General features: G+C 42.9%; 1 protein-coding gene across 1 annotated transcript in view; it reads right to left on the minus strand.

The window, feature by feature from the left end:
* Positions 1-14,522, minus strand: part of CTIF (cap binding complex dependent translation initiation factor) — a 531,105-nt gene that overhangs the window by 82,331 nt on the left and 434,252 nt on the right. Inside the window, exon 10 of the mRNA XM_030192931.1 lies at positions 9,286-9,441. Within this exon, the coding sequence (XP_030048791.1) occupies positions 9,286-9,441 (156 nt within the window). The remainder of the gene's footprint in view (positions 1-9,285; positions 9,442-14,522) is intronic.

Here is a 14,522-nt window from a genome sequence, read left to right on the forward strand (position 1 = left end):
CACTGTATTGACAGGGCTTTTTTTGAGGGGGTACTTGGGGGTACTGAGTACCGGCACCTTTTTCATTGTCTGCTAAAATTGACTCATGGTCCCCAAGTTATAGTAAAAGTGCTCAGGCTCTACATACCAATTCCGCCTTTTCATAGATTCTGTGACTGGTTGCAGGGGGCCTGGCTATTGTGGGGTGGGTCTCTCAGTGATCACCCAACCCTGAAGGGTGGTCTGGCATTTGAGTATCGGCACCTTTTTTGCTAGAAAAAAGGCACTGCATATTGACAAATCTGGATAGGAGCACCATTGAAAGATAGCTGCGTAGCCTGCTGGGCCAACTGATGCACTAGCTCCTTGACACACTATAATGTCCCTGGGGCTATTTGTTAGAAGTGTGCCTAGGGCCCTGTGTACACGTTCCAGCTCAATCTGTGAAGCTCCCATTTTCTCTTCATTTAGCTGTGCACAAATGGTCTGAACAATGACAGTCAAGTCGTCAAACCTCTGGGTAAGAATTTGAAATAGTGAGCGCATCTCTGACTGTGCTTCCGCCTGTTCATCAGCTCATGCATCTAGGCCCTCCATGCGGTTCCCAAGCTCATGCATATCTGCACGCAAAGTATCTATGTTTTCTACAAAATGTCAGATTACATAGATTTTAATTCCTGATTCAAAGCAGCAAAGTATTTTTTTGAAAGCTCGGGGTTCTATGCTAGCCACTTGCTGTTCAACAGGGTCGACCACTGAGACTAGTCAGTCAGTATCCAAGGCAGAATTACCCACCAGTGTGGAGGCAGCCAGTGTCCAAGGATTACCTTAGATTTTAGTGAACAAGATTGGGGAGCTAAGGATTCAGACCTCCATCCAAGACCGTGACATCACTTCCTCCCCCAAAAGAGCTGCTTATCTATAAATGTTCTCCTTTTGTATCTTCTGATTTGTCTCTAGTACCAACAGACATGAGATGGATGCCATATTGTTTAAAGTTATATGTATATTCTTTGACGGTAACTGTAGAAGCCATGCCTGCTATTGTATGCAGGGGCGTATCTGAACTGCGGCGGTAGGGGGGGCCAGGGCCAGAGTGAGGGGGCACATTATAGCCCCCCCCCTCACCGCCGCCATTGGCAATCCCCCTCCCCCCAGCCGCTGCCATTGCCAATCTCCCCCCTCCATTGTTGTCGCCTACCTTTGCTGGCGGGGGACCCCAACCCCCGCCAGACGAGGTCCGCGTCCTCCTGCCGCTGCCGGCTGCCGTTAAAAGAATTCCGTCAACTGGCGGGGGACCCCCAACCCCCGCCAGCCAAGCCGAGGTCCTTTCATTTCTTCTTCCAGTAAAGCTGGCGCCGAAAGTTTCTTCTGAGTCTGACGTCCTGCAGCAGATGTTACTACTACTACTACTATTTAGCATTTCTATAGCGCTACAAGGCATACGCAGCGCTGCACAAACATAGAAGAAAGACAGTCCCTGCACAAAGAGCTTACAATCTAATAGACAAAAAATAAATAAAGTAAGCAAATCAAATCAATTAATGTGAACGGGAAGGAAGAGAGGAGGGTAGGTGGAGGCGAGTGGTTACAAGTGGTTACGAGTCAAAAGCAATGTTAAAGAGGTGGGCTTTTCAGGTTCACCACAGATCTACCTGCACTGGAAATGGTTCTTAAAGGAAGAATTGAAACAAATCTCGCTGAACCTGGAAGATGTAATAAGACAAACTGACAAGGTGAAGAGTAATAAATCAACTAGATTGGATAGCGTACACCCCAAGAGATGAAATATCTGCTCTATTAGTAATCTGTAACCCCTCCTTAAAATCATCCGTAGTACCGGAAGATTGGAGGGTGGTTAATGTAACACCAATTTTTAAAAAGGCTCCATGGGTGATCTGGGAAATTAGAGACTGGTAAGCCTGATACCAGTGCTGGGCAAAATGGTAGAAAATATTATACAGAACAAAATTATGGAACACACTGACAAACATGGTTTAATGGGACAGAGTCAACATAGATTCAGCCAAAGGAAATCATTCCACACCAATCTGCTACATTTTTTTGAGGCATGAATAAGCATGTAGCTAAAAGTGAACAAGCTGATATCATGAGCTAGATTTTCAGAAAACTATTGACAACGTCCCTCATGAGAAGCTCCTGAGAAAATTAAAAAGCCATAGAGAGAAGGCAATGCTGTGGATTGGGAACTGGTTAAAAGATAGAAAACAGAGTAAAATGGCCAGTTCTCTAAATGGAGGAAGTGAAGAGTAAATAGTGGAGTGCCACCGGGACTGGCGCTTTTTAACATTTATAAATGATCTGGAAATAGGAACAATGAGTGACGTGATCAAATTTGCAGATGACAAAAAAAAAAAAAAAACTATTACACGTTGTTAAATTGCATGCAGGCTGTGAGAACTTGCAGGAGAACCTTAAAGAGACTAGAAGACTGGGCATCCAAATGTCAGATGAAATTTAATGTGGACAAGTGCAAAGTGATGCAGCTTGGAAAGAATAACTCAAATTATAGCTATTATGATGCTAGGTTCCACATTAGGGGTCACCACCCCTAAAAAAGATCTAGGTATCAATGTGGGCAATATGTTGAAATCTCAGTGTGAAGCAGCGGCCAAAAAGCAAACGTTAAGAATTCCTAAGAAAGGAATAGAAAATAAAACAAAGAATATTATTATGCCTCTGTATCACTCCATGGAGCAACCTCACCACAACTCTTAAAAATAATATAGCATAATTAGCTACAAAGAAGAGCGACCAAAACAATTAAGGGGATTGAATTTTTCTCGTATGAAAAAAGGGCTAACTAGGGCTTTTTACTTTGGAGAAAAGATGGCTAAGGGGGGAGGGAAGCAGGGACATATGATACAGATCTATGAAATCCCGAGTGGAGTAGAATGGGTAAACAAGAATTGACTGTTTATTCTTTGAAAAATAATAACAACATTTTATATACTGTCACAAGTATTAGATAAACGAAACAATTTGAAAAGTGCACATAGCCAGTTTAAGTGGTGAGCCAGTGAGGCACAGATTCAGAATCTCCAAGCCTAAGGGCAATGAAAGTCTGCCTCGCTGGCTCCACTCTTCACAATGTTGGGCACTCCTCTGTTCTGTCTTGCCATTATGTTCTTCCTTGACCCATCTCAACTCATGCCGCTGGCACCACACAGGTTTTAAATGAGTGGAACAGATGCGTCCTGTATTCTTCTGAGAGAGAAGTGCCTGTTTCTCATATTTAAAACCTGCATGGTATTAGCAACAAGATGCAGGACAGGTTGAGGATGAGCACAGCAGTGGGAGAGAAGGAAGGAGCTCCCGCTGCTGTATAAAGTAGTGATCACTGCAGCACTGGGAAGGTGATGGAGGGCTGAAGCTGTGGGAGTCTGGGGCTGGAAGGAGACTAAAGCCGTGGAGGCTGACGTTTGAACCTTGAGAGGGGGGGCTGGAGCTGGAATGAGATGATGCTGGGGGTCTAGGGCTAAAATAGGGCTGGGATGAAGCTAAAGATTAGAAGGGGGCTAAATATGGGAGCTAGGAGGATAGGGTTAGGACAAGAGGGCGGACACTGGCAGATGTTGGGGAGGGTGGGAGAAGGAGGCAGGAATTAGAAAGGGAAGGTAAAAAGGGAGAGGCATAGGGATGGACGCTGGGGTAAGGAGGAGGAAAGGCAGAATGATGAATACTGGTAAAGTAAGGAGACAGGGGTCAGAGAAGGGGATAAGGAGGCAGGAGAGAAGATACTGGAGATAGGGGGATGCAAGAGAGTAGGGACTCGGACTTAGCTGGGAGGCCAAGTTTTGGGAATATAAGTGGGAAATCAGAGCTGAGGAAGAATTGTTAGTGAGGAGTGGGAACTAAGAAACTCAGTCAGTACGGATTAAGATGACAAGAGGAACTGGGTAAGTGGTATGAGTGGGACTGTGAGATTAAATGCAAAAATATAGGGAGGCGAGGCAGTCTGAAGGTCCTGGAATGGTTTGGGAGGCAGTTGATAGAGACAAAGGAATGTGAGACAGAATGGAAACAAGGGAGGTTAAAAAGGGAATAGGTGCCTGGATAGAGCAAGTCACTTAACCCTCCATTGCCCCAGGTACAAATAAGTACCTGTATACAATATGTAAGCCGCATTGAGCCTGCCATGAGTGGGAAAGCGTGGGGTACAAATGTAACAAAAAAAATATATACAGTGGTGGAAATAAGTATTTGATCCCTTGCTGATTTTGTAAGTTTGCCCACTGACAAAGACATGAGCAGCCCATAATTGAAGGGTAGGTTATTGGTAACAGTGAGAGATAGCACATCACAAATTAAATCCGGAAAATCACATTGTGGAAAGTATATGAATTTATTTGCATTCTGCAGAGGGAAATAAGTATTTAATCCCTCTGGCAAACAAGACCTAATACTTGGTGGCAAAACCCTTGTTGGCAAGCACAGCGGTCAGACGTCTTCTGTAGTTGATGATGAGGTTTGCACACATGTCAGGAGGAATTTTGGTCCACTCCTCTTTGCAGATCATCTCTAAATCATTAAGAGTTCTGGGCTGTCGCTTGGCAACTCGCAGCTTCAGCTCCCTCCATAAGTTTTCAATGGGATTAAGGTCTGGTGACTGGCTAGGCCACTCCATGACCCTAATGTGCTTCTTCCTGAGCCACTCCTTTGTTGCCTTGGTTGTATGTTTTGGGTCATTGTCGTGCTGGAAGACCCAGCCACGACCCATTTTTAAGGCCCTGGCGGAGGGAAGGAGGTTGTCACTCAGAATTGTACGGTACATGGCCCCATCCATTCTCCCATTGATGCAGTGAAGTAGTCCTGTGCCCTTAGCAGAGAAACACCCCCAAAACATAACATTTCCACCTCCATGCTTGACAGTGGGGACGGTGTTCTTTGGGTCATAGGCAGCATTTCTCTTCCTCCAAACACGGCGAGTTGAGTTCATGCCAAAGAGCTCAATTTTTGTCTCATCTGACCACAGCACCTTCTCCCAATCACTCTCGGCATCATCCAGGTGTTCACTGGCAAACTTCAGACGGGCCGTCACATGTGCCTTCCGGAGCAGGGGGACCTTGCGGGCACTGCAGGATTGCAATCCGTTATGTCGTAATGTGTTACCAATGGTTTTCGTGGTGACAGTGGTCCCAGCTGCCTTGAGATCATTGACAAGTTCCCCCCTTGTAGTTGTAGGCTGATTTCTAACCTTCCTCATGATCAAGGATACCCCACGAGGTGAGATTTTGCGTGGAGCCCCAGATCTTTGTCGATTGACAGTCATTTTGTACTTCTTCCATTTTCTTACTATGGCACCAACAGTTGTCTCCTTCTCGCCCAGCGTCTTACTGATGGTTTTGTAGCCCATTCCAGCCTTGTGCAGGTGTATGATCTTGTCCCTGACATCCTTAGACAGCTCCTTGCTCTTGGCCATTTTGTAGAGGTTAGAGTCTGACTGATTCACTGAGTCTGTGGACAGGTGTCTTTCATACAGGTGACCATTGCCGACAGCTGTCTGTCATGCAGGTAACGAGTTGATTTGGAGCATCTACCTGGTCTGTAGGGGCCAGATCTCTTACTGGTTGGTGGGGGATCAAATACTTATTTCCCTCTGCAGAATGCAAATAAATTCATATACTTTCCACAATGTGATTTTCCGGATTTAATTTGTGATGTGCTATCTCTCACTGTTACCAATAACCTACCCTTCAATTATGGGCTGCTCATGTCTTTGTCAGTGGGCAAACTTACAAAATCAGCAAGGGATCAAATACTTATTTCCACCACTGTATATATAATGTAACCCCTGGTTCAAGAGTTTGCCTAGGTGGCTGCTTAGTGCGTACCCCCTGGAGTGGGAACTGGGCACACAATTAGATTTATTGGTTGAGGGACTAAGGCCAGGATCAGATTATTCCAGGAGGCTGAATAAACAGTTCAGACCTTTATATTAAGGTATACAACATGTAGCACAACAGAGAAATAACTGTAATAAAATTATATACAAAGTCTCTCCTGTATTTCTCCCCTTTAAATGAATATTTCTTTGCCCCTTTTACTTATATCTCCTACCACCGAGGGTAGAGGAGCATCCTAATGGTTAGTGCACTGTGCTGAGAACCTGGGGAACTGGGTTCGATTCCCACTGCAGCCCCTTGAGGCATATTTTCAAAGCACTTAGCCTTCCAAAGTTCCATAGAAACCTATGGAACTTTGGAAGGCTAAGTGCTTTGAAAATATGCCTCCTTGTGACTCTGGGCAAGTCACTTACCTTCCATTGCCCCAGGTGTGAGCCCACTAGGGACAGAGGAAGTACCTGCAGAGAATAAATGTAAACCACCCTGGTTGTACCACAGAAAGGTGGTATATACCATTATCCTTACAGTTCAAAACATTTTACTCATCTAGCTTAGATGAGTAATGTTTTGAACTGTAAGGATAATGGTAATTACCACTTACATATTGGCAGGCATCAGAATGGAGACACAGTGGCTCTATTCTATAGTCAAATGTTATCTCCTCAGAAGTCCCATTAACACACAGTAACACAGTAAATGATGGCAAGATGGTTTAGGAAAGCAGCAGCAGCAGCAGACTGTGGTGGGGACAGATACTAGATGGAAGTGGGGGAGGAGAGAGAGGGGCAGACACTGGATGGGGTGGGGAAGAGGATAGAGTTAGTGAGAGAGACTGGGGAATAAGAGGAAGTGAAATAGGAGAGCCAGATTGAGGGAAAGAGTTGGCAAGCTTTAGATAGACACAATAGAAAGAGGGAAATTGAGGGCTGATATTAAGGAAGAATTAAATCTGGACAGAGTCAGAAAATAAATTGAAGAAAACTGAAAAAAAAAGAAGGAGAGAAAAATGACAAATGGCCAGGAAATCCTGGCAAGGGAGTTGAGAAGACAAGGAAAGCAGAAACCAGAGACTGGGACCAACACAACTGAAAAAAAAGTAAATGGCTAGACAACAAAGGTAGAAAAAATAATTTTAGTTTAGTTTACAATAAAGTAGTGTGGTACTTGTGTTGATAAATGTTAATAAATAATAATAGAAAATGGAAATACGGTGTTTTTATTGGACTAGCTTTAATACCTTTTTAACTAACTTTCAGAGACCAAAACCGCTTTCCTCAGACCAGGACAGGATACCATAACAGCAGTTTACTGTCCTGACCTGAGGAAGGTGGTTTTGGTTTTTGAAAGCTAATTGAAAAAATGCATTTAGTCCAATAAAATGGTATCATATTTTCCATTTTTTAATTTGTATTTGTTAATTTGTAATATAGTGATTGGAATATGTCAGTTTTTGAAATTTATTTCTGCTATCATTTTTTGCATGGTACAAGGGGACATGCATCATTGTTTCTCTTTCTCTCGTGTTGCACTCTATGCAGGATCTGGCTTCCTGGGAGTTCAGTTTAATTTTTTTTCTATTTTAGTTCATGGCTACTTATTCTGTACTGGGTGAGGGTCTGTGTTCTGCATGTGTGAAAGAGAAATGGTTTTCTGTTAGCACTGACTACAGGATCGATCTGTATTAATCTGGCTTGTTTAGTTTTCCAACAGGTATATTGATGTTCTAGCGCCCATGGTAGTGTTTGTCGTGCTGTCTTTTCCTAGGTAGGTCCTTGTCGTGTGACTTGTGGAAATTACTGCTATTATGGTATCTTGGAATTGTTGGGGATTTTGGATTTACACCACACCTTTCTTAGTAATAGTTCAAGGCAAGTTAAATTCAAGTACAGTGGATATTTTCCTATCCCTGGAGGGCTTACAATGTAAGTTTTTTGTATCTGAGGCAATTGAGAGTTAAGTGACTTGTCCAAGATCTCACGGAGCATCAGTGAGATTAGAAACCCTGGCTTCCCTGGTTCTCATACTGCTATTCTATCCATTAGGTTCAGCTAATACAGATAATACATATTACTTGTATTAGCTGTACTTAATGTTTGGTAACTCAAAAGCAAACTAAAGGCTAGCAGAACTGAAGCCTGGTGGCCATTTGGCAACCTACCAAAAACATTGATAGATACATTATTTTATAGTGCCACTTGCCAGCAATCTCAGAATTTCTGTTACACTACTGCTAAACATTACTGTTCACATGCCCAAGAGGAAGATATATTTCCAGAATACTATAAATACTATTCTGTTCAATATGTTATATTTTGATTTGTTTGACACATAATTCCCTGCAGTGCATAATACCATCAATAACAGAGGTACTGGGGGAGACAGCTGGGGTTCTTCCCTGCTGTGTTCAAAAGTGCCCCTACTGTACTTTTTTTGTTTTTTTTTTAAGAGTGGTGTTCATACAGGGGGAGCAGTGTTCCCTTTTAAGCTGTGCTAAACATCCAGTATCCAAGTAAAATTCAGAGTGGCTATAAACTACAGGTGAACAAGTAAGGAAAGCATGCAGAACATGGTTCATGGAATTCTTTCCAACCTCCCTGCAAATGTTTATGTATATGTGTGTGTAAAAAAAAATAAAATTATATATATATATATATATATATATATATATATGAAGTGCTCACAAGGTAATGTAATGAAAGATTTTTGTTCAAGTTAACTTTTGCTCACGATGAAAAATGTTTGCTCACATCAGCTCAGTCCTTAAAAGGAACATTGCTGTCACCTCCTTTTAGCTCAGGAGAATAGTCAAGCATACCATTTTGAAACACTGAATTTGAAACAAATTAAAATTAGCAACCTTGTTCTATTATTATGTATAAGTAAAACCAGTCTATTATTGGGTATAACTAAAATCACTAATTACTAAGCTGCGGTAAAAGGGGGCCTGCGTTAGCATCAGAATGTGTTTTTGACGCAGCGGGTAAAAGGATGTCTTTTTCTAAGGACAAGAAATGGCCATGCAGTAAGTGAGCCACTTGCTGTGCGGCCGTTTCTGGGGGAAACATTGAGTTACCACCCATTGAGTTGGCGGTAAGAGCTCCTATGCTAACTCAGCGGTAATTACTGCCGGGTAAGCACCACATAAAACAATTTTTGTAGCACCGGAAATTCAAAGCAGCATATTGATATTTTTATTGCCTGTGTGTTAAATCATGATTTATTTTAAAGAGAACAAATGCAAAGCGCATTAAAGTTAATGTAGTGTTAATGATGGTAAATATGCGGTGGCATAAAGTGTTAACACTCTATTAGCTTTAACACAATTTAGTACATTGGCCCATATATTTCAGCAACTTGACCATATGACAAACCCCCATCCCCCCACCTCATGTCAGTCCCTCAGCCAATTAAAGTGTTAACGAGAGCGTGCCTTACTTACCTCCCTGAGGCAGGTATATATGGGACACACGAGTACCCGGAAAGGTTCCCCTGTACTGCTCTTCATTGTCCCAAACACTTCACAGAGAAAGGTGATGAAGCCCAGCCAACGCTCTACATCCGACCGCCGCAACTCTTCTCGAATTGTGAAATCTTTCTGTAACACAAAAATAAACAGAATCAGATAACAACAACAACAACAAAAATACACCTTCCTAGGAAGGAAGCAAGTACTGTTTTGCGGAAAGAAGAGAAAGGAAAAAGGAAGCTGAATGCAAAATCTGATCATGAAGCAGGGAATTGTCAAAGGTCAGCCCAACAGTCCTAAAAGTGAGGGAAGATGCTGCATACAAATTCATTAAGTAAATCCTGTCAGAAGGGCCATCGGGGGGGGGGGGGGGGGGGGGGGGATTCCCTAGGGCCTGGCCTCCAAGGGAGGGGGGGGGCAGCCTGGTGCCAGCTTGGATGATTGATCTTCCTGCTCCTGTGTGTTGCAGTGCCAGGTTATTGCGTTAACTCTGCTCTGCCTGCCACAGGTCCTTCTTCCTGCCTCGTCCCGCCTCCTGTGTGAAGTACTTCCTGTTTCTGCAAACACAGGAGGGGAGGGGATGTGACAGGAAGAAGGACCTGTGTGGCAGAACAGAGCTAACGCGGTTACAGCACACAGGAGCAGGAGACAAGGTAGGGGGGGGCCCGTGCGGGTGCTTGCTCTGGGCCCGGCTTTGTCTCTCGGCGGCCCTGCCTGTTGGACTGCATGTCTCAGCATACAATCTCGAGTATCAGGGGGAGAGACTTCTGAAAAGGAATGAGGAGGAACCTGGTGGGTAATTCGTTTGGATTTTCCATAATCCCTTTATCCCCAAGAAAAGAAGAAAGGCAGTAAGGGACTCAGCCTTGTAGGACACACTCTGGTAAGTGGAATGCTTACCTAGTCTGAAATACAATTATAAACCTAACACCTTTGCACCCACTTTCTGAATGTCCCACTGCCTCCCCCCTCCCTGAAGGGAAAGGTTGTTGTTGGGGGAAGGGGTAGATCTATATAGAGAAGTAATTACCACAGCAGTACACCACTTGCTGTGAAAGATCTTACTTTCCCTCAGTAAAGGGGTGGCAGCCATGATGAACTGGGATGTGATATGTTCTAGCTCTATGCACAGAGTGGTCCTGGAGTGTTCTCACCAGCATTGGTGGTAAAGTGAATTAAGAAAATGTGACCCATTCCTGGACTATAATTCAGGCACTTCCTTGCAGACAAGAAAGGAGAATAACAAATTCTCCAATATGATTGTTTATAATGTTAATGTTCACATTGCTATACAGGAAAAAGTACAGTGAGTACAGACATGCATACAATATCCCCCCTCAACCCCAAGTTAAAAAGCAAGGCAGCCTACCTCAAAGAAATTACAGTCTGTGCAACATGTGCTACTGACAATACTCATGAAGTGGGTAGCCAGAGGAGTGAAATGAGCAAACTATCTTTCCCAAATAATTAAATGCCCCAATTTTCTTTGTCCCGGACTCCTGAAGCTGACAGGTGTGCCTCAGAGGCCAACACTTCATGCCCTGCCATGACTTACTGCTACAGCTTTCTTCTATAGTGTCATGTTACTACACAAACTGTGTCTTTCTGTGGACCTTTAAAACTCTGGTTTCCTAACTAGAATTCTGTAGTGACGCACTGCTATTTCCTGCATAGAACCACATCAGAACACCTGAAAGCAGTTCAGCGTCTGTCTTTTCTGCACATTCTGGGAAACGCTTTGCCACTTTGCATAACCATGACTTTGAAAGGATACCAGATACATAAAAAAAGCAAAACACAGTCACAGGATAAGGGTGGAGACTTGTACAGGTCAGGACTATGACTGCAGGGAAATCCTTCATCTGTGACCATGAAGCACACAAGTGCCATTTGCTGGCCATAGGAAGGTGATGCAGGAGGCTTGGATTTAGGTCCACCTGTCCCACATAATACGGAGGTGATGCGTTAGCTTTAGGGAGGCAGGAGAGATGGCTGCTCTTAGGATGGCGATCCAGGCTTATGCAAGACGGACACCAACAGGTTCAGCCTCTGAGATTTCCACACAAGCCCTTCAAAACTGTGGACTTGGACTGTATTTAGTCTTGTCCCTTACACAAGGTAAATGTAACCCAGTACACCCGTCAGGTTTTCCCTAGGTTTACTATGCATTTCCACTACAGAGGGAGTTGGGGGTATCTAGAAAATTATTTCTGGTAAGCTGTAGAGGACAATGCACCCCACCCCACCCCACCCCACCAGCAGGTGTACTTTTTTCTAAATACAAACCCAGTTTTATTTATTAGCTGTCAATTCTCAAAAATCCAAGGTGGTCTACAATTACATAACTAGAGAATCTGAAACAGATCTCACTTTGAGCTCAGATAAGGAGAAGGCAAGTAATCAAATTTGCAAAATCAAAATCGTATAACATTATACAAGGGGAGCATGTTTTTGATGATGTGCATGTTTTTTATTTTTTGTTGTTTTTTAAAAATAATGATTATGAACGAATTTGTGTGTCCTGCACTAAATGGACATCACTTGGTTTTGTGGTTTGTAAGTATATTTTAAATAAATAAATATATGTATAATGAAAATATGTAGCCCCACCCAGGGGTGTGGTCTGTGCAGTAATGGACCCTCCCCCCTTTCAAAGGGTGGTTTGTTTATTAAAGTTCAATATACTGGCTTTCAAAAAAGCAGCAAATTGTTTTACAAAAGCAAAGGGGATACAAGTAACAAAGTAAGGTAAACTAAAAAAAAAAAAAGGAAGGAACATAAGGGTAGCTAATTACAATCTTACAATAATCATAAACACAGAAAAGTAATAAAATTAAGCTACACCAAAATTTACAATAAAAGGAAGAGGAAGAAGATAACAGCCACCCACATCTGTCCTGCCTCCAAAGCCAAGTATCACTTCAGGGCCAATCAGTTCACAAAGTGTGGGCTAGATAAAAGGATTACAATTTTCCTTACATGAGTTAATCTAGTAGTAGTGCACCCAAACCCTACACTGCCTTCACAAAAATAAGCATTCAGAGATGTTTTTGGATTTTCCAATATTTTTTTTATTATTTTTGTTACACTTGTACCCCGCGCTTTCCCACTCATGGCAGGCTCACTGCGGCTTACATGGGGCAATGGAGGGTTAAGTGACTTGCCCAGAGTCACAAGGAGCTGCCTGTGCCTGCAGTGGGAATTGAACCCAGTTCCCCAGGATCAAAGTCCACCACACTAACCACTAGGCCACTCCTCCGCTAGCAACATTCCATGTAGAAGTCGGCCCTTGCAGATCACCAATGTGGCCGGCGCAGGCTTCTGCTTCTGTGAGTCTGACGTCCTGCACGTCAGACTCACAGAAACAGAAGCCTGCGCAGCCTTCCACATGGAATGTTGCTAGTGGAATAGCAACATTCCATGTAGAATCTCCAATAGTAGCAACATAGAATCTCCAATAGTAGCAACATTCCATGTAGAATCTCCAATAGTAGCAACATAGAATCTCCAATAGTAGCAACATTCCATGTAGAATCTCCAATAGTAGCAACATAGAATCTCCAATAGTAGCAACATTCCACGTAGAATCTCCAATAGTAGCAACATTCCAAGTAGAATCTCCAATAGTATCTATTTTATTTTTGTTACATTTGTACCCTGCGCTTTCCCACTCATGGCAGGCTCAATGTGGCTTACATGGGGCAATGGAGGGTTAAGTGACTTGCCCAGAGTCACAAGGAGCTGCCTTTGCTTGCAGTGGGAATCAAACTCAGTTCCTCAGTTCCCCAGGACCAAAGTCCACCACCCTAACCACTAGGCCACTCTTCCACTCCTCTGGTTATTATGGCGGCAGTTCCGGATGGTGTTCTCCTCTGCTGTCCAATATATGCTGTGTTGTGAAATTTGCCCCCAGAGCTCCGTGTAACATCTCACACAGACCAGGCTCTTTAGGTACCATTAGCCTGATGAAGCTTTAAGTGAAACATGATCATGTCGGGTGCTCCTGAGAGATACTCTCTATTTTTGATAAATAACTACTCTACATATTTAAAATTCTCATTTTGAACATACAGATATATAAAATTATAAGAAGGACTTATCAAGAATTATGGCAGATACTCATGAATATAAATGGTGACTGCAGCAAGCATTCAGATGGTCCCCCCCCAAAAAACTTTAAAACCTTAAAAACATTCTATTCAGAAATGGTAAGTGTGTTTACTACCCATTTAAGATACTATTTTCTAGGGGCAAGAGTGAATTGAATGTCAGGGAAAAAAATATATATGCACAGCTTTCTCCGTGAGGACTTGGCCAGAGATTCAATGTGAAAATATGCACACATTTTCAAGATAAAAATTACCTCAGAGAAACTGTACACATTTACAGTTGTTCTTTAGCATGCACACATTTTTAGGGTTAAACTTAAGTGCATATGCTTAAATTTTTCAAACATATGTGCAACAAGTGCAAATTGTTCCCCAATCACAACCCTGGGAATTCTTCAACGTAGCCTGGGGGTAAACTTGCACACATGCATGTCAGATGCACATATATCCACTCGTATTTCTGGCAGGCAAGTTTTGAAAAGCCAATTTTGCATGGCGAAGCACTGGTAGAGAATCGTTTTAAACATATTTCTGCAGGTAAACCAGAACTTAGTAGCCAGGAGCTTTTATAAAGTTGCCCATCCATATGCAGTAAATAGAAATAAAAAACCAAAAATAATATTCAAAGGCCAGAACCTTCTCCCTCAGGCCAGAAATGAGCAAAAGCTAGCAAACCCAGATCCTTCTCAAGTCCTGTCAGTTGCGTGCCAAAATATGTCACCAACTTAACTTCAAAGGTCTTATGTTTGTGGCTAGTTTTAAAGTTTCTTCTTAGTATTCTGGATAGACCTTGCTTGGCCATCAGTCTCCCGGATAATTCTAAATAAGATGCTTCATCTCTCACTCTGTTAATTCACACAATTGTGCTTGGCTAGTAGTAAGATTAGCACTGTTTCTTCTGTCCTTTCTCCTGCAGTATGAATAGGCATGTGTCTTGAGGATAACTGCCTGGCATTTTGGAAAGGCTATCATTATTACCCACACTGAACAGAGATCCTGTTTAGAGGAAAGGTACTTTAGACTGCAACCTATGATTACTGCTGCTCCCATGCACGGAGAAGGCCAAGGAAAGGGGGAGGAGGGGGGAGGTAATACACAATG

The sequence above is a fragment of the Microcaecilia unicolor genome, chromosome 2 (genome assembly GCF_901765095.1).
Source record: "Microcaecilia unicolor chromosome 2, aMicUni1.1, whole genome shotgun sequence".
In the NCBI taxonomy this organism is placed as follows: Eukaryota; Metazoa; Chordata; class Amphibia; order Gymnophiona; family Siphonopidae; genus Microcaecilia; species Microcaecilia unicolor.